Source organism: Rhea americana, unplaced genomic scaffold (assembly GCF_003343005.1).
Source record: "Rhea americana isolate MKP2758 unplaced genomic scaffold, rheAme1 scaffold_13, whole genome shotgun sequence".
In the NCBI taxonomy this organism is placed as follows: Eukaryota; Metazoa; Chordata; class Aves; order Rheiformes; family Rheidae; genus Rhea; species Rhea americana.
The window spans coordinates 7,044,212-7,070,957 of NW_028185372.1; the positions used below are offsets into that span (position 1 = coordinate 7,044,212).

Sequence of the window (26,746 nt, forward strand, 5' to 3'; positions counted from 1 at the left end):
GGTGAGGGAGGTGTTAAGACTTAAAATTACAAGTAGTCTTAAAAAACAGCCCCAGGTAAAGTATATTGCTTTAAGGTGTAAACCACTTCTGTCACTGCAGGAAGCTAGCCACTTAACAAAAAAACAAAACAAAAACACAAAAAAAACCTGGCTAACTTTGCCAAACCTTAATCTGGGTGCTTAGCCATGCCACTGCGTTGTGCTCAAACAAAACTTTGATCATAAATTCCTTTTCAGTGGCCAAAATGAATGACAATAGGAAAGCAGGTTTCTATGGTAGGGCTGTTCAGCTAAAGCTTTCAATAACCATGTCAGCTCCCAGGGGCTTTAATTTGCTTCTGTGGTGGCCTTTGTCTTTATCTTTAAAGAATTCAGTAACTACATGACACACATGCACCTGATTTTTTTCAGTATTCTTTGGCAAAATTATAATTGCTCTCAGACACACATTTGTGGAGGTCACTGATCACCGAAACAGACTGGCAGGACACYAGACAGGTGAGGAGGCCCCATGCCCCCAGCACTAAGTTTCAAATCCTGATAATTTCATGTAATAACTGGTACAATGATCTTTTTCTTGGTATCAAGTAGGCAAGCACAGCTCATTTTCTGCTTTTTAGCAGTCTTCTGCTCACCTAATGCTTGGTGGCATTAGCGGTATACCTAGTCTGTAAGTATTCTTTTTGCTGCAGAATGAGTTTCACGGAGAAAAAAAAAGAATTTTAAGAGTTTAGGGTTTTTTTTCTCCTCCTCATCTCTTCTCCCTTGTCACTTGTCTGTGAAATTTAGGATGAAACACCTGGGTCTGCAAAGACAAGCAGGAGATTACTACCATGAGACAGAAACCACCTCTGCCTTTTTTAACAACAGCCTACGAGCCCCAGAGAGGGAGCACAAGAGCCACGTGGCTTGGCCCCTCCAAGACAAAACTTTAGCTGCTGTGCGTACATAAAGCTGCCCTAGTACTATGAAATACAAACAAACAAACAAACGAAAAAGCTGATATGCCCTAAAATACAGTACTACAGCACAGTAAAACCTTGCGGGATCCAGTACATGCTTGCAGCACAGAAATTAAAGATGAAGTATTATGGGGTTCTTAGAAAGCTTCTGGTATTCATCCAAGATTGGCATGGAGAATTATGATGATAACATAAATTTTATTTTGCTAATTGCACTCAACACCTCAGAGCTCATGAATAAGAAGAGCCAGAGATACCATGCTTATGGTATCTGTAACACTTCTTCTGTAGGAAAAGCTCTACTAAAAGGCTGCATACACACTCAATTTAAACTCAGAGGGGATTAAAAAAATAAGGTGACAAACCCATCAAATTTCTTTTTGAAGGACAGCTATTTCCAATGGCCAAGAACCAGAAAGTTGCTCAATAAAAGTAGACTTCATTTTTCCTCCTATCAATAGGAATTAAGACTTTCAAAGTGCTTTCAAATAAGACAAGTACAATCATTATGGTGATGAGTAACTGTTCTTATCTGTCCCAGTAACAAAAGCTGCAGATAAAAAAAACATTTTTCTATTTCTTTGATCATTGCACAGAGCAGCCATCTAAGCAAAGTCTGAAAATGCAACAGAGAAAAATTTGATAGCAGCTGCACAACGCATGGTCCCTCTCAGATCTATGTCTGTTGAAGAGGGAGGGCAGTTGTCCAGAGTGCAGTCAGCTGAAAAATGCTAAATTTGTGGAATCCTGTGGTGTTTTGCAGGATTTTTGGCAGAGTTCTCCTGCATTTCTATAGAACTACATCGGTTTCTTGCTGTGTCTTTTGTGGGGCTCAAGCTGCAAATTCTGTTAATAAGTACAGGATTGCCACACTTTTCAGCAGTAGTACTTTAAACCAATCTTTGCAAGTCTCCCACAAACTTGACTCCTGAAGAGCCACATCATTTTGAATTGAGAACAAAGTAACTGATGAAACAGCAATTAAAGTCTAAAAAAAGAACAAGGAATATGATTTAAAGATTTAATTTTCATCTCTGGAAACATGCAGAATTGCATCTTAAGAAAAAAGCCTGCAAACCACTCCACTACGCAAATTACTATAAACCATTTTTTTTGCCTATTAATGCAAGTGTAAATAATCTTTAATCTATTAGCATTTATAATTTTGGTTTATCCTTCTAAATATTCTTCTAAACTATTTATGGGTGGAGGTTTTTTCGTTTGTTTAATATACAAAACCCCCAGAAGGTGAATGTAAACTCCATCAAGAACATGCAGTTAAACAAGGGAACTGAAAACAATTGAAATAATCAGGATCAAAAAATAATGAAATTCTTTTTTAATAACAGATAACTAATTAGGACACACATATTATCTATGTATGAGGAAACTCAGGCTTGCCATTTCAGAATTTGACACTGCTATTTTTATTTTGAATGACCACAACAGGAGAGAATCTAAAYTGATAAACTGCTCAACGTCTTTTTCAAGAATTCAAAAAAGTTTTGAATGACACCATGCGCAAGTGTCAAAGCAACATCATTACCTCTGTAAGTTAACTTGCAACTACTGCTGTCAAAAGAGTTACAAATTGRCAAGTTATGTAAATACTCTAAAAACATGCGTTGTGTAGAAATTCAAAATTTAAATCTAGCCTCACAAATGCATAGGATATTTAAACTAAAAAAGATTAATTTGTATGTGCATTAAAATCAGCTAATGACTTTCTTGGGTATCTTTGGCACATTTTTTCAGCATTTGACCTATTTTAGTCGCTTGAACATAATGTGGCTAATCCCTGTCTGATAATTCTAAGCAACGTAAATCAGCTCTTTCTCTGTTGTTCAACCATAATATTCAGACAATACATACAGGTATTCTCAAGCATATTACTACTATTGCTCCTTTCACGTTCCCAGAATATTTACAATTCTACATTTAAGCACAGAGAACTTGAATTAGTTTAACAGAAAACTGTCATACTGGTTTACTGCTTAAATAATTTGTATAACCCCTCCGACTAGAGAAGACAATACCAGAACTGTAACATTAACATCTGTACAAGTTCAGGATATCCTGTACCTGAAGTTCTTGTAATTCACATCACTGTTCTTTAATTTCTGTATGTCAGGCTTCAGTGCATATAAAGGCACCGGGATGTTGACTGAATTAGACACATCTTGGAAAAGGAGAATGGAAGTAGTCAGAGAGTAGGGTGATAGCATCAGCTGGGAGACAACAGTCTTGCTCTCTGTTATGCTTGTCCAAGCTTTCACGTTAAGCTGCTCAGCTCCTGCTTCAGATCCAAACTTCCATCAGAACCAACAGAACTAGATGGCCATTATCTTTGTGGTTGTAGATGACAGTCCACTTACACTTAAATTCCCTTAAAATGAATTTGAGATTGTTTTCCTACCTGAAAGGTGTCAAACAAATATATATTTAAAAACTGAGATGTTCCAATACTACACTGTGCCCATTAAAGACTTAGGTATCCTGAACAAGAAGCATGAGACAATCAGCAGGCCTTTTACTTAAATACAACTAAGGAAGGCACAGTGCAGTTCTGGATGTAAACCTGTCTTTTGTATGATAATTTATAGCCTCAGCATATTTTTAACTCTTTTTTTGTGTTTGAAGAGAAAATGTAATGGAGGGGAGGAGACCAAAAGATAATCATGAACCTGAACTTCCTGAGAAGGACAGTCCTGCTAAGCATTTTGCATGCAAGTCCGAGTTCTAGTCTCCCTTCACCCCTGACCTGTGCTAGAACATTAGTCAAGCTCCTCCTCTTTCACACCTCTGTTTCCCCCACCCAGCCCTTCTGTCTGTCCTGTCTTCTACATCAGTATTTCAGTGCACTGTCCTTTGCTATCACATCCCTACAGGGCATCAGTTATGGTTGCAGCTTCCAGGTAACACTTTTATCTAGAGATACTAAAGACACACCACTCATTTTACCCTCATCTACTTTACACAGATTGAGATATGTGTGCGTCCTGCACATAGCAGTGGACTCAAAATACCAGGCCATAACTGAGCCAAACCAACACAGAGATGCTCCATATACCCTACTGCCAGACATACTGGACTTTTAACAATCTTATGGGAAGCCTCTATCAAAAATGGAGATGTCGTTTTGCTGACCTACTCTTCAACCACAGCTCACTTCTAGACCCTCCATCCCTCTGCATACAAATAACAGACTTGATGATCTGCTGCCTTCCACACGCACAAAACGCATCAGCCAGATCCCAGGCCTTGCTACCCAAAAAAGCTAACCCTGCAGGCTTTCACCCAGGTGGGACAGCAGCAGCTACCCTACCTGACAGCATGGTTGAGTTAGGAAACAACACCACACACACACAGAGCAAACCAAAGAGCTTGATTCAATTTTCCTAATCTCAAAACAGGCATTTCTTCAGACAATAAACATTCCTTCTACACTACATGTAAGGGAAAGGTGACTAACAGAGGCAAAAGACTTTTTAAATGCCTGGAGATTTTGGAGAGAGTTTGGAAGGAATAAGCTTGCCAGAAAGTGCTGGCAAGCACAATCTCTACAACAGCAGGCAATGGGATATCCAAACGTGCATTTTTGCTTCCCTTCCCAGACATGGTATTACCACTTCCACCTTCTAATTTATGCAGGGGAATTATTATATTCACTTTCTTAGTTAAGCAAGACTTTTTTCCTATTGCATAAAAGGAATAATTTCCAAAGGGAAAATATATCTGGGGAGTATTTTTAAGCCCATTTCAGAGTCTGAAATTTGAATTGTTACACTCCATTGGCATAGTAAAACACTGCATTTTTATGCAACATATTAGGTTATTCCATTCTCAGTTTAGAATATTTTAGAGATATATTTCTAAAATATAGCCTGGAGACACAAAAAGTGACTTAAAAGAAGTGTAAGAAAGCACATCCACCTTTTTTAGAAAGGAGTACCTTTAACTACTTTTATATTTAGTTTCTCTCATTTTGCTAGACATTTCTGTTTGCCTTGTGCATGATGTGGCTTAAATCACAACCACTTTACAACACTGAAATTTTTAAAATAGATAACCAGCAGCAATTATACCTTAACTTGAAGTATAGCATTTTGATGCAGGTTACATATCATGACAGACAAGATGAACAACAAATCTTCTATGTTGCATTTCAATATGTGTGTATATAAGTTTAAAATAAATGCTTTCTTAAAAGACAATAATGAATCAGAAACAAAATCTTCTTGAAACTTTAATTGGGTAATATGATCTTTTCTTTTTGCTTTTTTAAGTAGTCTTCCTGAATTGAGCAGCAGTATGTGTCAAAAAATACTGTAAAGGTCTTCTCACACAATACCTAGCGAGCTTATGTAAAAATACTTTATACAGCAGCAAACTTCTTTTTAAGAAAAAAAAAAGCAGCTCAGACTGCAAAAGTTATTCATGTCTAAATAAATTTTCATATATTTATGTTGTTTTTCTAAATGCTTCAAATGGGGTAAGTAATGCTACCTCTTTCGGTGCCTCTGATTGGCAGGATGGGTAAATAAATCTACTCTTAGATTCTCTTTTGGTTTTAAGCCAAATTTGAAGCAGTGTTACAGTGTCTTGAGTCCTAAACACCTTCAAAAATTAGCACAGCGAGATGACATTAGTCTCTTCTCTCTGACCAAACCCCCCTGTTATATTCAGTTTGGCATAGATGACTTAATTCAGACACACTGAGTAGCTGAGTAATTAAATCAAATAGAAGAGCTAATAAACAGTGCATAGACACTGAACAGCATGTTATTTAGGGAATGGAGAAAGTCAATGGAAAGAGAAACAGTAGCAAAGCTTAAGTGTATTTTGATTTGGCATTCTGATTTGTTAAACATTTACCCATCATTTTATGCCCTAATAAGTTCCCATTGACTAACATGACCTAAAGCTGTACAGAAAGCTAGTCAAGTGCAGAGTTTCCTAGAATGTTTCTGCACCATAATAATCAAAAGTTGTGGCTACTGAACACCAGCTAGAACAATCCACAGCATGGAAATACATTGTGGTAAAATTATTTGATTCTGGTTTGTAGTAAGCACTAGGCTACTTTACTCTTRGCCACTACACTTTCTCAAAACAAACTAATTCTATATCAAAATTTTAATTATAAATTAATTCTAGAAAGTAATAAAACTAGTACTGGCATATTTGGAAAGATATATGTTTGTCTTCTAACTTAAACAATAAGAATTTCCTCCTTTAAGACATAAATCACTGGAACATCTTGAAGTACCAAAATAACAGAGAAGAAAGATAGTTAAGACATAGCACTGCACATACAAAGTGTACTTTGTCTCCTACGTTCAACTGTCATTTAAACTTAYGTTTACCAGGAGATAAAACTATAACATATGTACACTGCAAAGAAAAGAGAATAAAGATAACCCCAAAATAATCTAGTGTCACATACTAATACACAGTCAAATGCAATTAATGCACAAAATGCAACGTTCGATGTGATCAGCCTGACCTTACGCTATTGCCTTTTGTTCCCTTTAAACCAAGTAAAGGCACTTCCTTGACGTCAGTGAAATCATCTGAATGAACAAGAGCAGCATAGTTTCTAAAGTCAGGTAATAAAAGATCTCTCAGCTATGGTCAGCTATTCTCAATCATTTAATTTTGTATATTTACTAGTCTTAATGAGACACACAGATCACGGCAACAAACTCAGCCCCAGTAGCATAACCTAGAAGTTAACACAGCTGTACACTAATTGTGGAAAAGTGATTTTTGACAGCCACCAGGAGCAAGAATCAATTAGTGAAAACTTCTGGTAGCAGACAGAAGAAAGTACCTTACCCTTAAGACCACCCATTTGTTTTATTACCTACTGCTTCAATGCACAATGATAATATAGGTAAAAGGCTGCACTCAATTTTTACTAAAGCCCGCCAGATCAGAAATAGCAATGACTTAAAGCAACTTAAGTCAGCTATGAGTTAAAGGCTACCAAAGCAATAGATTAAAAGATATTTACTCTTCAAATCATGGAGATTCAGGCCATTGCTAATTAAGAAAAAGAAAAACGAGTAAAAATAAATTTGTAAGTAGGTAATATCAACTTATTATTGCAATTGCAAACAGCTATAAGAGATGCACAAATATCATCCAAAGAAGATGGAGTGTATTAGCCTGCCTTAAAGACAAGCTGTCAAATTCCAATTCACATGTCATGGAGTAACATTCACTCCTGGGAATTTTTTTTTTTTTTTTTTTTTTTTTTTTTTTTTGCAATTTTCTACAATTTTTTGTGGTCTTTACATTTGTAAATGTAAACGTGAGATAAATCTGTATGCATATCATGACCAAATGCATTAAGTTTGGTACTCAATGTTCACTTGAAGAAAAATTATAAAGGATATGAGAAAAGAAAAATAAATATCAGAATATGCTGCAGAAGACTAGAAAACTACGTTCTGGGCTACTGGTGCTAGAATTTTTTATATACACACGTACATTGATTGATATATATATATATATAGGTACATGTATATATAAAATTTGTATATCATACAAACACGCGCACACGTATACTCTACAGCTCTCAAAATAAGCAGCACGGGCACATAATTAAGGGGTCCCCAGGGCTCATAAAGAAAGTGCAACGACCTTGTTAGTGTTTGGCCTTTCTTTCGCACCCAGTCTCATTGTAAAACAGTCAACCATGAAAGTACTTTAAAAAGCTGATTTTCTTTTTATATTTACGGCATGATTTTATAATGTATCTGTCATGTTTTAAAGAAGCTGGTACTTCTGTGTATCTTCCTGGCAAATTCAACATGAACCACAAACTTTCTAATTTACAACTTGCAGAAATCTGAATGCTTTTGAATACTGGGATTTTCAACTTTGCAATTTAATGACAAGGCTGCCTTTGGCCTTTCCTGACCTGTTGTGAAGTAAATCAGGCACACTAATGTGGGCTAACAAGTCTTTTTCACACTGTTCGATCACCCTGCATCTTTTTTCTCCGCAGACACCGCCTCTCTCCCACTCTCTGTCTAGCCATCCTCCCTCAAAGCAAACAAAATGGTCACTGTAACCCTGCATTACTGCTCATTAGATCACAGGTTAGTCAAGTGGAACTGCCCGAGGTTCCCAAAGGAGAGCTATACTTCAAAAATCTGTCCATGTCAAATGAAGAAAAAACCCCTGAGCGTGGGGTCACCCAGATCAATGATCAAAAGAGACTGAGAATAGCGGAGGGAAAAAAAGAAAAAAAAAAAGCCCTTTTTTGTTAAAAAACAGCCTTCTGTATAATAAATCAGAATACAAAGATACTAAGCATTTTCTTCCCCTTAACAACACTCCATTTTCGTTTTAAAATGTAGTAACTTATTTTAAAAAACCTTCTGAAAAACAAGATTATTTTTAAGTGTTAAGMGCGTGGTTTTAGTAAAGCCCAAATTGCCTGTACAAAATTAGCAATTTCAGCAAGAGAAATAATACTAGGGATTTTCTCTCTGATGTATAACTATTTAAATATTAAAACACTATAATTAAAACAATTTTTAATTTAATTATGATTTTAATTTAAACAAATGCATTCGGAATTTTATGAGAAATCATAAAGGTAGTATATGGACTCCATAGAAAAAGCAGACATCCAAAGTTATATAATTTGAACTCTTCTGGTACATGACAGATGTGCAGGCACATGTAATTCTTGGGAGAAAAAAACGTGCAGTGTTGTTTCTGTAGCCAGTGTTTAAAAAAAAATGTAAAGACAACTTAAAAGCACTGCAAAGTCCCCAAATATATAAAAAAATAAAAAAGAGAATAAATTTATCTGATTAATTTCGAAATACAGTGCATGCCAGATTAGTCAAATAAGAGTATTGGCTGTAAAATGAAATTTGGTGCACACATGCTTTTGAACATTGGATAGCCTTTACTTATACTGAATGAATTGCATACAATATGAAAAAAACGAACTTAAATAATGCATTGTAAAATATCATAGATAACCAAGCTTATTTAAAATGAGTTACTTATTTTTAAATGATAAATACAGTGCTGCATCCTAAAGGATCAAAATATTTTCTGCAAAACTGATGACAGCGCATCTTTTAATTTATAGCTCCAAAGACCTTTATTTTTCTATACTAAAGAGTAATATACATCGCACACTCTATTTACTTTCTTCTCAGCCATGAGTAAAAGCACGATTAGGTGAAAGGAACAAAGGTATCTAATTTGGAACACAATATTTGGTAGCAGTCTTATAGTTAATATATGCTGTATTCCAAAACTAGTACTGCAATGGAACAAAGCTATAGTAAAACAAAGGAAAAAGAAATCCTTAAAATACTTCCTAGTGTTTCATATAATTTCAGTAAAATAATTTATTAGCTTTATGATAATAACCACATAGAAAAAGAACAAAATTAGAGTGTGACTGGTGTGATGATATATTATATAAAAATATTGGGAAAATAATACAGAACAAACCTATACAAACAGGGAGATTGACAAGACAACATCATTTTAAACAAGCAATGGTATTGCAGTAAATGTATAAAAGATCAACAAAATGTAGTAAACAATTATCCTCCTTTGTACATATGTGGGGACAAGCTGAAGTGCTTGCTAAGAAAAACTCATTCACTACTGCACTTTTTTCACGTTTGCCAGATGCCTTGCAGTTCATATGGATACTTGAATATGGAACTTCAGCATGCAGTAACTTTAAGACAACCTACAGKCACATTTTGAAGCTTTAGCTTCAAGATAACATTTCTGAGGCTTGCAACTTCAAATACAAGCAGGATTTGAACAAAAGTTAACAGAGAACATTAGAAGATGAAAAACGTTGAGAAATTGTGTGCACGCACTAGGACACATTATTCCATACACTGCTAATGTGCAATGCTACTTAAATAGTAGATAAAAACAATATTAACAATGATCTAGATAAATCTGACTACTACATCAACATATCTTTTCAGGACGGTATAATTTCCCCAGCATTTTTGTAAGTTTTGTCACTTATTCAGACGATCCTTTACTAACAATTCTTTTCTGTACAAACTGAAAATTTCAACCTGTTCAATTCCAGCAGAACAAACGTAATGTTTCATGTCAGACTGCTGTAATAGATTTTCTAAACGTTTAAACTATTTTGAGAAAACATTTACGCTTATAAAGATTCCAGCATGACTAATGATATCCTGCAGTATCAACAAATCATCATTAGAATAATGTCATTATATTCAAAACTCTGCTTCTAGTCTCATACAGAAGATTGTTCCCAGATGCTAGAGAGTGGATAATTCATGTTTCTTTGGGGGCTATGTCTGCATCTCCTGTTGAATCACTGGAATAAGCTGACGTGAGAATGGTTTCCTCTTTTTGAATCATATACCATTATCCATTGGACAGAAACAAATTCTGAAGAAATAATAGACACTATTCTCAACATGTATCCCTACAAAAGAGAGCCTCAAATGAACTGCTTTAAGCAAAAACTCAGCAATACTCCATCCTCATCCTTCCTGACCTGTGGACCCTTCACCGCTGTTGAACTTGCTGAACTCCTCTCCATTCTTCATTTCCATTTCATCCTGATTCCTCTCTAATTATCCCTTCTGCTTTACTTTCTCATACAGTTTTGAAGGTGGCAGGGAGATAGCTGCACAAGACTTGTCATTGGTCCTCTCACATTACTTCTCTTACTCCTTATCTCTTCGTTATTCTACCTCAAAGRCATTCAAACACATTTCTATGCTGATGAACCACAGATCTACCTTTAAATCCATATCAGAGATGCGTAACAGTTATTACCTCAAGCTCAGTATCACTAAATCAAAATCCTCAGTCATATAAACTGAACTCTAGCTACTTCCTTCCTTTGCTACTTTTCAGCCATTTTCAAAAACCACAGCATTCTAACCAACATTCAAGTTCATAATCTGGGAACAATCTCCGACTCTGACTTCTCACAAACCCACACAGCACCTGAGATTTCTGCAGAAGCATAATGGTTCAAAGATACCTGGGACAAAGAGCTCAGAAGGGTGAATGGACAGGAAAAGATTTCATCTCACCTCACAATGCTACAACATCCTTTCTTGAGCCTTGACAACAGCAATTTTGTCCCAGTGACTTCTATCCAGAATGCTGATGCAAAGATGAACCCTTCTCACTCCTATCACTTAAATATGCGCATTGCTCAGAACTGTTTTGTAAAGTCTCAATCATATGCTATCTCCATTTTCAGAGCTGCATGGCTGATTCCCTCTCATGATCACATGAATCCCATGATTACCTATCTAAAGTAGTTTCAAGCCCTTATGGGCCAGCAACGCACCCATTTTCAGTCTTACTTTTCCTCTTTCTTGCTGAATGGCAGAGCTCAGAAGGTTGTCATCAGTGGCGCAAAGTCTAGTTGGAGGCCAGTAACTAGTGGCACACCTCAGGGGTCAATACTGGGTCCAAGCCCGTCCAACTTAACTCGACAACAGCCTGTATGGTGGGACAAAAGCRCACTTTCAGCAAGTTTGCTGATGATACAAAACTGGGAGGAGTGGCTGATACACCAGAGGGTTGTATTGCCATTCAGAGGGAGGATCTCAACAGGCTGGAGACATGTGCAGAGAGAAACCTCATGAAGTTCAAAAAAGGCAAGTGCAGAGTCTTGCATCTAGGGAGTGCACCTGCATAGGCTGGGAGCTGACCTGCTGGAAAGCAGCTCTGCAGAGAAGCACTCTGGAGTCCCACTGGACAAGCTGATCATGAGCCAGCAATGTAYGCTTGCGGCCAGGAAGGCCAATGGTATCCTGGGCTGCATTAGGGAGAGTACTGCCAGCAGGTCAAGGGGGGTGATCTTTCCCCTCTACTCATTCCTGACGAGGCTGCATCTGGAGTGCTGGTTCCAGTTCTGGGCTCCCCAGTACAAGAGAGACATGGAACTACTGAAGCAAGTCCAGCAAAGGGCCGCTAAGCRATTAAGGGGTGGCAGCATCCCTCATATGAGGACAGGCTGAGAGAGCTGGGGTTGTTCAGCCAGGAGAAGAGAAGACTGAGGGGGAATCTTATTGGTGCATAAAAATATCTGAAGGGAGAGTGTAAAGACAACTGAGCCAGGCTCTTCTCAGCAGTGGCCAGCAACAGKGCCAGAGGAAATGGACACAAACTGAAACACAGGAAGCTCCATCTGAATATGAGGAAAAATTCCTTTTACTGTGATGGTGACAGAGCACTGACTGAAACAGGTTGCCCAGAGGTTGTAGAATCTTCCTCCTTGGAGATACTCATAAGTCATCTGGACAGGGTCCTGGGCAGCCTGCTCTATGTGACCCAGCTTGAGCAAGCAGGTTGTACTAGATCTCCAGAGGCCTCTCCCCACCTCAACAGTTCTATGATTCTTTGTGATTCAGGTTGCCACTCATCCCCAGCAGAAAATCCTCTTAAGCATATTCAGAAATAACTCAAGTGCCTTCCTTCCCATTATCCTTAAAACACTTCTTTCACACAATATCCACACATGGTTTAGTGGTTGGGTCCTGCCAAGCCATAATTACTGCATAAGATGTTGATCAATACTGCATCATCACTTTTTTTTGTGTATCACTAGCTGTACTTAGCAGTGGTCTCATTTTGTAGCATTTACACTGTTTGGTTAGAATGTACTTTCTTATTGAGCATTTCTAAAACTCCTGGAATTCTGAGCCAGAACTATTGTCCTGTGCTATTATTGTTTAATACAATTAAACAGATGAATTCAGTCTTCATATTGCCTAAAAAGAAGTTTAACAGATGAAAGAGGCACCAAAAAAAAAGAGAGAACCCAAGCCCAACTCTGAGCACCTCCAGATTAATGTGGGTTTTAGAAAACAACACTGCATACATACATTCCTAACAAGATTTTTGAGTTGTTCAGAATTACAGACAATCTTAATCTATGTTACTTCATAGGATAAGTACAATTGACATGGTTAGAATTTTCTATTATTCAGGGATATAATTAAATTCTAACTTAAACTAGCTAGATGGATATGAAACAGATAATTTTTGTCCTACTCAGTTATTCTTCAACCTCTGTTCTGGCACAGCTAATAARGATGTTGATCATGATGTTCCGCAAATGTGAGCATCTAATTCCCAGGGAATGAACAGAGTCCAAAAATTCTTTTCATACACTGCATGCCTACTCTAATTTAATGATGATTATATGATCACAAACAACCTGAAAATATTTTAAAAAATTGACTCTCTGCTCARTCTTGAGTAACAAAACCAAATAATGTATTTAAAAGTTTAACTATACAAAATGATCAGCGCGCCTCTTGCCTTGCTAAATGTAACAATTGCAATATATTTTACTCCCTTTCAATCAATAAATCTATTTAATGTTAAGACACTGATACCTTCTATTTTAGAAAACAAAGATACGAAGTTCTCCTCTTTTAAGAAATGCTGCAACTTGAATTTTTGCATTCAAGACTAAAAATACAAATTTATATGTATATTGACTAAAAATATGAAAAGGTTTTTTGAAAGAAAATACATGCCGAGTTATTTTCTTACACAACAGCCGAGATTCTAAAAACTTGGTCCAATGCATTACTAAATGCTTTCCATTCTTTTTCATTTGATCAGGAGATTTTTTTTCTTTAATTGCTGTAGTGTTCTATTTGAAAAACAGTTTTACAGACACTGGTTTGTTCCATTTGAAATATTTCTTCTGAGAGAAGTCATCTTTTACTCATGCAAAATATCTCAAGTCGTAATTAAATTTCTGAGCACTCAAGAATTCCTCTTAACAGCAATTTCACAGACTTAAAGGCCCAAAAGGATCATTACAATCATATGGTCAGATTTGTATCCAACAGATTTCGTTTAATAATCCTCTACTGAAGCCCCAAAACTTGTAACCAAGCAAAAAAGGTTTCAGAAAGAACTGTTTATAAAGCTCTTCTGATCACCAGCAGTCTTTAATAAATATAAGCACATAGTAAACATAAGCATATATATATATAAGAATAAGTAAACAAGTATTTATGAAAAATATTTACTAGAAGATCTTTGTATCTGAAAGCATTTGAAAGTTTCTCTCACTTCACTTTTCATTTATTCAGACTATGCTCCTGACTTTGCATTCACTCTTACCAAGCTAATGTTTAGTTTTGCAAGTGTAAGTCCTTCTCTTTGGACAGCAGTTTCTTTTGTTCTGGCTAGGAAGATGACTAGGATATAGTGAAAATAAATGCTTTTTTCTACTTCTCTCTCAATTTGAGTAAAATTTGTGCATCTCTCCAAAAACTTTCATTGTTAAGGAATCTGGGAAAGAATTTTTCCTTAATTTCCTGCATAACCTTCCCCAACTAAGATTCACTCTTGCAGAACTAGCCAAAAAGGTGAAAGAGAAAGATGGGAAGAGAAGCTCCAATTTTTACTGCGTTCATACCTAATGGATCTCAGCCAGAATTCCACAATGCTTTCTGCACCAGTACTAATTTCAGGAACTTACCTCRACTCCCACCCTCCTACTGCCCCTCATTTATGCCTGTACATGACTTGCCCAGTTGTGTTGTGAACTCATCGTTTTAAAATAAGACTAGGAGGAAGGAGGGGAGCAGTAAGTAATTTTTAGCTCCCATTCAGTTCATCTCAGGGCCATACAAATAGCCAATACTGCTAACAAAAACTCAAAGTTCAGCCATCTACGTACATATATTTACAAGAAACACATGCAGACACAGTGCTTTAAAAATCACGCTACCAACTCTGAAAAGCTACATACACCAATACTTTTCAACATTTACCTCCAAACATGTACCTTTGGTGTAGAATAGTACCACACTATTAGCTGCAAGTGCCACTTAAAAGTTTTTGTTTTCTATGCAACTGTTTGATGCCATGAAGTTGGTGTATGCGAACAGTACTTCCATTTCTGCGTCTCGACTTCTCCATTCCTGCTGTTCAGCCTCCCGCACATTGTGTGGCACGTGCACATCTCCAAGCACTTTCGCCTGTACCTTTAGGAGGGTTATCCCAGTTTCAAATTTCTAGGTGCACCCTTTCAGCACCTTTCAGCCCAACACAGACTTTAAATTCATCAAGGAAAGTATCAGGAATTTATTATTCACAGTTTTTTGTTTCTTTGTTCAACTAGSTATGTACATTAGTACAGCACAGTTATTTGAAAATAATATTATTCACCTAATTAATAATTACAATCCATCTTTTGATCTGATAAAAATATATAGAGAATATTATCTGCCAGGACCTTGTTTATAATAAAACAGTAGTTGAAACAAAAATCCATTTAAAGAAAGGCGTATATTTACTGTTTGAATTCCTCATGTCATCTTTTTATAAAGCATTTTCACAAAATGTAAAGTCTTTCTATACAATTTTTTTTATTAATCCTTAAAAACACTTCACAGCTTGTTTCACACTGTTTAATTTTTTCTTCGCTCACTGTTATTTCCTTCCATGCCAGTGACTTGAAGAGAACAGACAAATCCAGCTCCCGCCAAGATTCAAAATTTCTCATTTTAAGATGCTTATAATGTTACTTACATTTTGCAGCAGTAAAAATTCACTGAGCAACTCACTATCAGTGTAATCACTAACTACGCAATGATTAAAGCGAACACTATCTGCTTAATATTTACACTGGACACAGATTTGCAACCATATCAAACTGTTTTGGTCTTCATATCTAGCTAAAAGATTTGCTTCGTGATGTAGTAACAAAACAGTGTACTCTTTGATTAAACATTTGCTAAGTACAGTAAATTTCGTGTGTGTGTGTGTGTGTGTGTGTGTGTGTGTGTGTACACACACAAATATATACAGGCAAGCTGAAATTTTCAACAAAACAGCACAAAGTTAGTTATCTTTATGGAATTGTGTACTCTAAATCTCAAAATGTGCCAATTTCCACCTTAAAAAAAATAACAAAAACCCCAAATGAAAAGCAGTAATGAAGGCATTTATCACATTAACCTAAAGCAAAGGCCTGTTACACCAGTACTTTAGGGTCTTTATTGCCTGCCGTTATTTTCCTATAATACTGAAGACAATTTTAAACCACCCATAGAGCTTTAAATGCTTTGTAACTTAGCTATCTGAAAGATCATTGCTTTTTATAAACAGGTACAGTTAAGACAAACAGATTTCTTAAACCAGAGAGCCATCATTTAGGATGGGAAGAGGTCACAGGCAGGTGATTATCTCTATTAGATTATCTCCTACTTTAGAAATTCATCATTCCTAGTGGCTATATGGAAATCATTATTAGGATTTTCTGAAAACATCAAATTTTAACAAGCCTTTGCTTAATGGCTGCCAGGTGATATTAAATATGCTAATATAATGTTCATTTATTAATTCAAATCAGGTTCTAGCTTTTTGTTTTGTTTTGCTTTTTTTAAATATATCCACTAGTTCACAGAATCACAGCACGGTTGAGGTTGGAAGGGACCTCTGGAGATCATTAGTCCAACCCGCCTGCTCAAGCGGGGTCACCTAGAGCACATTGCACAGGATCGCATCCAGATTGTATTAGCAACTATTGTTTTAGGATATATTTATATGTTAATCATCTCCTTATCTGCTCTGAAGAAGTTCTTCATTCAGGAAAGGGCTTCCTATGAGACACGCAAATAGGAGTCATTTCTGCATTGTTCTAAACATGGCAAGATTAATAACTGAAATAGTTCCTAAACATCAGTTTAASTGTCCTCCTCTCCTGCAAGCATGTTCATAACCGAAGTCTGACAAATAACTCAGTGTTCCCACAAAGGCCACAGTTGTGAAGGAGGCAGCCAACATTCAAAATAGCAGTGTCCAGTTCCAAAACAATCTTCAAATCTCAGGGGATACACCTTGGATGAGAAGAGGTATTTGCAGTGAGGGAACTGCAAATATTAAGGTCATTTAGGTCACMCCTATCTCAAACGGGGTAAGAATCTCTATTTTGGCTATAGGCTGCAGTAATTTGAAGATAAATTATTTCAGGAATAGTYTATTAGGAACTAAACCCTGCCTCAGTTTAAATTTGGTATAGATGTCCCTGTCACAAAAGACATAGATTTGCAAAAGCTGCTTTTTAAGACTTCTCATAGGTAAATTTGGGAGGCCTGGCCAGAACAAGAACAAGTCAGACTGCAGAGAGTACCTCCATTTTCACTCTTGGTTTCAACCTAAGCTACTGCATTACTGCTGGATCCATCATCTGTTAAAAGCTATTAGCCGAGATACTGCATAATCTCTGAAGCTTAACCTCCTAATATGTCATTGTTCAATGTTGTTCTTCAGATTGTTAATAGTAATATCTGTAATAATAATTACAGATATTATTATATCTGCCCACTGGTAAGATGATGGGGTTTCCCATTAGGAACTATTTTCTCTTAACTAACAGCAACTACCAAAGGGATGAACTACAGCAGAAGCAAACGAAGCCACTGATCCCCTGATATCAGCAGGAAGGTCCTGGAACGAAACCTGCCATATGCAGGCAGCTCAGATTCTAGAGCACCGGGCCCAGACAGAGCAGTTTCTGTAACACTCCAACTTTTTGGCAGAATCTGCAGATTCTGACAACCTCAGCAATCTTCCGTGCTGGTCATTAAGCTTTAAGATACTTAAACATCAAAGAGACACTGTTCATCTATCTACAAAATTATTTCCAGACAGACAACAGAGGACAAACTGGCAGGGTAACAGCTAGTGGTCCTCACATCACTAAGGTGCCTCTTTCACAGACAGAGTCAACCTCCACTTTTCTGCCAGTAGAAAACAGAATTAAACACTACACGCTATTCAAAAATCCAATACCTTGAAATACTCTAATAGATAAATACAACACAGTCTATATAAATATGGGATTGTTCTTTCACATTTACTTTTGAAAACATTGTTTGCAATTCAAAGACATTTTTGATTGGTTTATAACAAAGAAAAAACAATGGAAAAAGATGGTTTTCTGGAGTTTCACACAGTCGTCATCTTTAAAGTAAGATCTTGTATACACAACACATTTGTGATCAGCTCACCACAAATATCCTTTCACTTTCCAAGTGGTTTCCTGACAATAATATCTAAAATAGACTGAAAAGGTATACTTCAAAAAGGTAAATTATACGGCATCTTTGATGATTTTCTGCAGTACTAATAGTCAACAATATTTACGTAAGAAAAATGTATTATTTATTAATTGCCTTCACTTTTGTATAAATAAAAGAAACAAAATATTCTTAAAACATCTTCACACGCAATCTTGAACAGCCACCAGCACCTCCCAGCCAAACACGTAGCTGCTTCACCAGAGAACTAGCAAGGTTTCATTGCTTGATGGGATTTTTTTTTTTTTTTTTTTTTTTTTTTTTTTTTTTTTTTTTCCTGTTCTACACAGCTTTTTTATTCTACAAGCCTGGTGAACAGCTATACACTGCAACCAATTTTGCTTAAAAATTCAAATATTGCATACAAGTCCTCAACATGATTCAGACAAGCATTTGCTCAGCATATGCTAAAGTACACTGGCTACAGACAACTTCCAGTCCATGCTACCCATGATTCCCAAGGGTTGCTCTGACTCARGAGGGTAAGCAAACTCTGTTTGCATACTGTTTTAAACCATATGAATCTGCTGGTTTATCCAATTYCTGATATTAAGCAAAGTAACACAGATTCTAAAATAAAAATCAACAACTTTGCAAGTGAACAACAAAGCTACTGTGATTGCAAAGCAATTTACAGGCTTTATTACCACAAATCTCCTGCAACACTTGTCTGTCACAAAAATCTRACTAATCAAAAACACTTGTCTGTAATCAAAAGCAAGTCTGATGCTGGAAAACCCGAAACACTCTCTGTCAATAAGAGCTTTATTAAAAATTATAATTAGGTAAACTGTTCTGGAATTGTACTCAGTATTTTGGAAATAGTGACCAAACACACCAATCAATGTGCCACAATTACTCCACCTTCCCATCTGCTGGATAASTGAATTTATTTTTCACTTGTAATTATTATATTTACTAACTCAGAAGGGATCAGCAAGAACTGGTCTACGCTTGATTATTCCTTATTATTATAGTTTTAATCTAAAATCTGCTTACTTTGTAACATACCTATTGACTCAAATATGATTGTCTGAGTATTACTGTCTGGTTAATGTATGCAGGGTTTTTTTCAGCATGACTCAGTTGAAATCATTCAATAGCTATTTGTAAACATAGATAGATGCTACTGTCACAAGAATATCAAAACAACTTAATACATCTTTCACATGGGAAGATGGAATAAATACCAGACAAGTTGACACAACAAAAATAAGAGCCATAGTATTTAATTTTTGAAATAGAAAACAGCAACACAGTAAGATGCTAAAACGGTTTTGACTCCACTGTAATGAAAAACACCATTCACAGAACAAAAAGGAGATTTCAGTCTTTAATGTGAAGAGTCCTTTAAATGACATTTTATATATAAACAGAATGACACAATCAAATATACGTCAGCATAAAAAAATTAATTTCTTTCAACTTCAAAAGAATAAGTAGAGCTTCTCAAGAATCAGTAACCTTCAACACTTCCTCAAAGATATAAGCAATATAATAAGAACATATGTAAGAAGATTTTTTCAGAAACATAAGAACAGAAGGTATACTGAATGGAACAATTATATTATTTACTATGGGATACCTGCAAAGTAGACAAAGACATCACACGTTATAAGAGGCTACACATGGCTGCAAACTTAATTTACTGCTTTAAGCAGTGAAGAACAGAGTAATGGGATAGTGCAAGACCAAAACTAACAGCAAAACAAAAAGCAAAACAAAAAACACTCTCAGCAGCTTTTGATAAGAGTAGTTAAAAACATCTTTTTCCCTTAAGCAAAATATGCTGAAAGCAGGAGAACTGTGTTTACTGGTGTGTTTTTCTGAACAACCAAGTCTRTACAGAGTGCACTGCGCTAAGGCTATTGGGGCAGGGGCCGTTCGCAGGCTGCGCACTCACAGTGGAAGCTTGCTAAGGCCAACCCTTAACTAGGATGTCAGGGTAAAATAATAGTGGATCAGTAGTGTGCAGACAGTAAATACAAACAGGCAAGAAGCTGCCATGTTAACATACCTCTTGTATGGAGCGAGCTGCTGGCTTGTCTTGATGATTGGCCAGTATTAAAAACGGCAAAGTACATAACTGTGGGTGCTGGAGAGCAGAATGCAGTTCATTCCTAGCAGTTTCCAGATCATCTTCCGAAGAGGCACTGTCTAATACGAATATTACCCCCTGGGATCCTTGGTAGTAACGACTCCAGTACTTCCTGATATTGTCAGCCCCTTCAAGACAATAATAAAAACTAATCAAAACAAGAATAATTAAACAGATTTAAACCTCTTATCTGGTAACAACTCTCCTGCTTAACATAAAGAAAAGAGATACATTTTTGCTCACTGATATATATTATTGAAAGAATAAAAAGAAAACCTAACAAATCTAGCACATACAGACATATCAATCCAACAACATTTTGACAAGGGAAGAATCTACTCAGCTGAAGACTTCTGCCCCACTAATGAGCACTGGGCAACTAATACGCTTCCAGTATTATCTAGCCTAACTCCATATCTTCTCATAGAAATATCCTGTTCTTAATACATAAATAAGTCATCCTTTGCTCAGTCTCTTTTCCATAGCCCAGTCATTGCTTAACTTGTCATTTCTGTCATTTCAATTGCTCATTTCTGAGCATGATCGGATCTTTCAGTTCACCTCCAAAATGCTTCATCATTGGAGARAAAAGTGTGAGAAAAGTCTACTCAAGTTGTAAACACACTTTTAGCAAGGAGAATCAAGATACAAGTGAGATGAATGAGGAGAYAGGGTGGTAACCTGCACAGGCATTCACTGCAACTAATTTTGTTCTGTCAACCATGGTAAGGACTCTAGAAGAGTCCAGCAGAGCAGACAGTGACTGTGCAGGTTTATGTGCCACAGTAATTTTTAGGACACAGTTCAGTGGCACTCAGCCAACTCAACACAAGCCAAGCAATAAGGTTATCTATGGAAAGCTTTGTCTCCTCTGGAGAGCAGCATATGTTAAGACACTGAGTGAGAAAAAAAAATCTTATTTGACAGCTGTCAAGCTAAAGCATGATTTGGATGTGGGTTACTCTTTGTCTGCCTGAAAATGGCACTACACTTATGAGGACTAACATTAAAAAGTGAACAGCAGCAGCAAAACTCTAGCATAAAAAATAATATGTCTGTAATAAAGCTAGTGATTTAGAGAAATGTGCTCTTTTAAATGTACTATTCTTACTTTGAGAAGGGCAGAAGTGAGACTTTAATGTAGACAGAGATACAAAACAGCAACCCACAAAAGTTCTGACCGCTTGGCAGGCATGAAGTGAGAATATAATGCAATATGATTGCTATATCACTGATATAGTACTTAAAATATTCACTTACTAGTGCATTGTACAATTAAAAGACCACCATTAAACAAAAAGAAAGAAAATTGGTATTCAAGAAGGAATTCATACCATATAATTTAAGCATCCAACTCAGAGTACTCTAGTTTTACTCCATAGAGTTTGTTTCTTCTGTCTATTGACTACACTGGGACCTTTACAGATCTAGTTCCTGTCTTCTGCACCCAGCAGAATTTAGACGGCTAATAGGAGTTGTGAGCATACACTTCAAAACTACATTTTCCTACATATTTTCTTGTATTTTTCTACAAGAGTCCTAAAAAGAGAGTTGGTTACTTAAAGGCATTTAGACAAGACCTTGCTTAAACCTTCTATTAATTCAGACAGGTTCATAAAGTAACAATGCAACTTACCAAGCTGAACATTACTTACACAGAAAAGGGATTATATCGAAACTGAACTGTGTGTTTCCATACCACCATAACATCTACCAACCGTACTTGTAAAGAACTTCATCACATCTATCAGAAGTCCCAGCTTTCTATGTCAGTACCAATATAACAAATTGCAACAGGAATTTTCAGCTACCTAGAGATAGGTATGGCATGCCATACACAGCACTATCACAGCTACAGGAACCAAGTTATCACATTACTTTATCACTGGTGGAGAATCATTTTTCATTAACTGAAAGGCTAACACTACAATCAGTTCTGCGAAGGCCTTTTTTCCCCAGAACATAACATCCATCTTATCTACTCGAAGCTTCAGCCAGCTACTTTTAAACCATATGTTGCAGCCTGATCTTTAGAAATCTTATCTCAATAATAGTATTGATGATTTCTAAGAGAAAAAYTGTGTCCTGAACTGTAGTAGAGTGCTTGACCTCTTCTATCTAGGTAAACAGAAGAAGGCAGCAGATGGATCCTTAGATGAGACACTGGAGCCAGAAGAGCAGCACGTTGATTTTTTGAGTTTATGAGCCTGTCTTTCGGTTTGAATTCCTTAGCTTGGAGGAGCCTAGATGGAAGAATTTTGTTTCTCCATGTCAACTGCCCCAAAATAACAAATACCAAAACTCGGTACWTTTCTTTGTGGCTCCATCCAGTCACCAGCAAGTCTCAACAGGGGCATAATTTTAAGAACCATCTACTAACCTCCAACAAAACTTGGCATTTCCTCCAAGATCTTCCATTAGAATATTCCATTAGGACAGTGACCTGGCCTGAACTTTCTCAATTCTTATGAAATTACAGCCTGTGATTTAAGGATAAAAATCTTGCACTAAGCAGACAAGAAAGACGACTGAAAACGTCTCTACCTCAGGGTGCCATTCTAACTCATTTTCCTGGCAAATGCACTTGAAAAATAATTCCTGGCATAAGTTACCAACAACTAGAAATCACAACTTCTACAAGCCAACTAAGCTTACATTCTTAACTCTTTATCTGGGGAACACATTCCACTCTTAGCTTCTTTCTCCGAGGCATTAGGCAGTATGTTGCAGTGCTATTTAGGACCATGCGCTGTGAATTCCGGCCCAGCTGTCACACTTCTTGATGGGACAAATTCAGTCTTACGGAACAAGAAATTGTTTTTAAAGGTGTGCACAAACTATCCCATGAATTAATGTTTTCACTTTTTCCAAAGATTTTTAAGATATGGGAGTTCAAAAGTATGAGTCCTCTGCCAAACCAGACTCCAATATGTCTGCTAAACACTCCAAGACTCTCAGAGGCCAATAATATGAACCAGCAACTTAGCTGGCACTCAAAATGCTTATCGTGTAGATTCATATTTTTTGATATGACATTTAGCTTTGTCAGCCTAATGTCATGTAAGAATTTTGCAGGTCCATGTTTATTWTTAGTCTTGAACGACTTCATGCATAAATGAAAACACAAAATTTGGGCAAAAATTCCAGAAATATCACAAAAACTTCACAAGAATTCACATCAGACTTAAGGAACGTGTTGTGTGGAAGATTTGTTAAAATATGGCATTTAGTATAATAGTTTTCTCAGGGACAGACAAGAGGCATGACTCATGCCCAGGTGTACAATTTGTTTCCCTCAGCTATGAATCCATGAGTGCCAAAACTCCTGTGATGTGACTAGAACATCTTATTTACATATAAATTTAAACAAAACTCAGCCCTGCTACTTTTTAGAGAAGCAGAGATAATATTTAGTCAAACACAGGCTTGAATTACTTTATAAAAGGAAAAAAAAATACCTTTGCTCTTAGGAAAAAAGACTAAGGAGTAATGTAGTTCAAAAGGATACCTATTCATCACTACGATAGGACAGGAATCATTCGACTAACTGTTCAAAATTAACAAAATTCTGTTTTCATTTATAATTTTGGAAATAAATATTTTTTGTTAACTCTAAGTGTACAGTGTGTCCATATTTGCCACAGTTTATGATTTCTGTTCATCACTGCCAATAGTATTCTCTCAAATATCACTTGGAAGCTAGAGGGAAGAGTTTATGTGAGTTATGTGTCATTAATACATATCCAACACAGGTTGCACAATTGTTCACTCTAGTAAATATTATGCGAAATGCATAGCTACAAATCTTCATTTTAACTATTTAAGCTTCTGTTTAAATTTTCATTCAGGGTAGTATGAGATTACCTTCTTTCTTTGCAGCATTTCCAGGAGAACCAAATATAGCATTACAGAAAAGTTTCATCCAATGTAACTTAAAGATATCAAATTTGTTAGTGGCCAAACTTGTATCAAATCTCCATCAGGAGGTCGAAGAATGCCACACACCCTTGCTTCAAGTCTGCTTGTGCATTCTCTCATTCACCTCAAAAAAGTCTGAGGGATTCACACCACAGCTCTGGAGAAGCTATATTCTCAATATAGGGAAGAACTTTTTTTCTTCCACATCAAAAATACTTAACTTGGGGCCACGACAGAAAGCAAGCTGCAACCAGTTTTGCTACACCTTCAAATGTATTGTCAACTCACATGAAATAAGAACATCTACCTATTTTGAAGATGAGGTAGTTAATAAAAAGTCATATTGTTAATTCCTCTACTGATACTAAACAGAACATTTCTAATTAACAAAACTCTGAAAAGATGACAAGGAATATGTCAACTGTGCCACAAAATCCTCTTGCCTGTAAGACTGCCTCATGTGCAAGGAAGAAGGGAGGGCAGGGAAAAAGAAGGCTTTTGTATAAGAGACAAAAATAAACAAATACATACATATATAAATATATATATATACACACACACACACACCCCTGAGGAAAGAGTTTTGAAGTAACTTGCTAAATCTATGTAGGATGAAGCCCACCACTGCTTCATAAGGCAAACTGACATGTCTCTTACGCAACCAAGAWGATGCTTGACATATTAGCACATTTTTAGGAGATCTTGCTGGTTGCTTATCTAGCTTGAGCATACTCACCATTTAGACTTCCCAAAAGGAAGATCACGAAGAAATATAGTCTACAGATTTGTTTGGTTTTTTTTTTTTAACATGAAGTATTTTTCAACCTGTTCAATCCTTTTTGTTGTAAAGGAAGTTATAAATCCTTTCTAAGATGTAACCGTTCTTTGCACATACATGTCCACATCCCAAAGGCTCCACATTCACAGCCACATCCCCACATAAAAATATGGATGCTTCCTGTGGCTGTAATGGCAGTCACACATCAATGGCTACTTTTTTTTATCAATACTGCTTATCTATAAAATAAGCAGCAATATAGATGCTAAAACAAAACCTTTCTCAAGATTCAGAAGTTCCAAGACTGGTATCTAGATTTTCAAGATCAGCAGATCACTGTCTGGTTTCCCTAGTATTGTTGGCAGAGTGCTCCTGCAGTCACACACACACCACAATAGTAATGAATTGGCAGATTTTTTTCCCCTCAAGAAGAGAGCTCAGATTGCAGGATCAGTTTCAGAACTCTGAAACTTCAACAGTTTGCAGTAGGTGGCACACCACACTGAACGGGACTTCACGTATGGCAGTGGTTCTCAAACTCCTCCTGCCCTACTTTTTTCATTTCTCCTTTCAAAAGGCAAAAACACACAGCAAGTTCCCTAGGGCAGAGGAAAGAATAGTTGGCAGTGAGCTGATTTAGCGGACTCCACTCTCCGTCACCCCATCTCTGCCTTCTCTCAACCTCTACTGGAAGACTCCAGGACAGTTGGAATCTCACCAAGCATCTAATGCTTGAATTCCACAGGCTGAAGACTGCTACTAGTACTCAAGTAGCTTAGAGGTACCTTCATATTACTGGAGTCATACCTTGGTTACCACAGAGATAATCCCATATGGGGAGGTGGTCATTATGCATCTTTCTCTCTGGCACCTAACACTAGTGGAAATATACAGAAGGAAATAAGTCTACCTCAACTGTGTATTTCTGTCTATCTAGCCCTTCCGCTGACAGGCTCACAAAAGCTTGAATTAGCTTTTGCCTTTCAAAGTATCGAAACATTTTCTGCCTAAAATCAGAAATCAAAACTTTTTCTTTCTTTTATCTTTTCTGCTGATAAATTAGGCTGCTATACTCCATCTTTTGGGTTAATCTGAATAAAATAGCAAGAAGAAAATTGAGTTTCAAGTTTTGTTGTAAACAAGCTTGCTAAAAACGCTGCACTTTTCTTGCCACAAGTAACAGCAAGTTGTTTTTTTTTTTCTGCTTACCCTATTGCAGCTTGTACATTGACAGCTGTTGTTCACATGGCATCTATTTGTTTTGAAATGGATATGCAATGGGTTGTCACACAGTAAAAGACTAACAATGGAAAAAGAAGTTTCCAAACAACAGGGTAAAGATCACAATCGCTGAAAGCTTATTTGAATTTCCTCAGGACGTGAGCTCGTATGATCAGTAAACAGGCATAAGTGATCCCTCTTATCTATGAAATGAGGAAACCATGCGAAAGAGCCTGGGCTTAGACACCATTTGAACATAACACTGAGTATGACTGATAGCAAACAGATCTATCTTTAATACTTTTGGAAGCTGAATGTCCCTGTGCAACTCACAGCTTGAATAGCTCATCAGGGTCATCTAAAAATTTCATCTGTTAAGATGTTCTGTAAGTTGTTAGATGCAGATATGTCTCAGATGGCATTACATGCACTCCATGACCAGATTTTGTAGAGGTGTCAACTGCCTTTTAGACAAATGCAGTAAGGAGATTTTATCGCTTTGTTTTAGTATGTCCCTGTAARGATGACTTAGGCTGGTATTTACGTGTGGGATCAGTTTTCTGATGACTAAGTAGATGAGATGTCAGCTGCTCTGCCAGGCTATATTGTTGGAAGGTTGTTCAGTACTTTGCTCTTTCCCTATGAAAGGAAG

General features: G+C 36.7%; 1 protein-coding gene across 2 annotated transcripts in view; it reads right to left on the reverse strand.

The window, feature by feature from the left end:
• The window catches only part of ARL15 (ARF like GTPase 15), a 216,623-nt gene that overhangs the window by 106,348 nt on the left and 83,529 nt on the right, over nucleotides 1–26,746 (reverse strand). For both annotated transcript variants that reach the window (XM_085326426.1, XM_085326428.1), the window contains one exon: nucleotides 20,097–20,305. In XM_085326426.1, coding sequence (XP_085182552.1) covers nucleotides 20,097–20,305 — 209 coding nt within the window. The remainder of the gene's footprint in view (nucleotides 1–20,096; nucleotides 20,306–26,746) is intronic.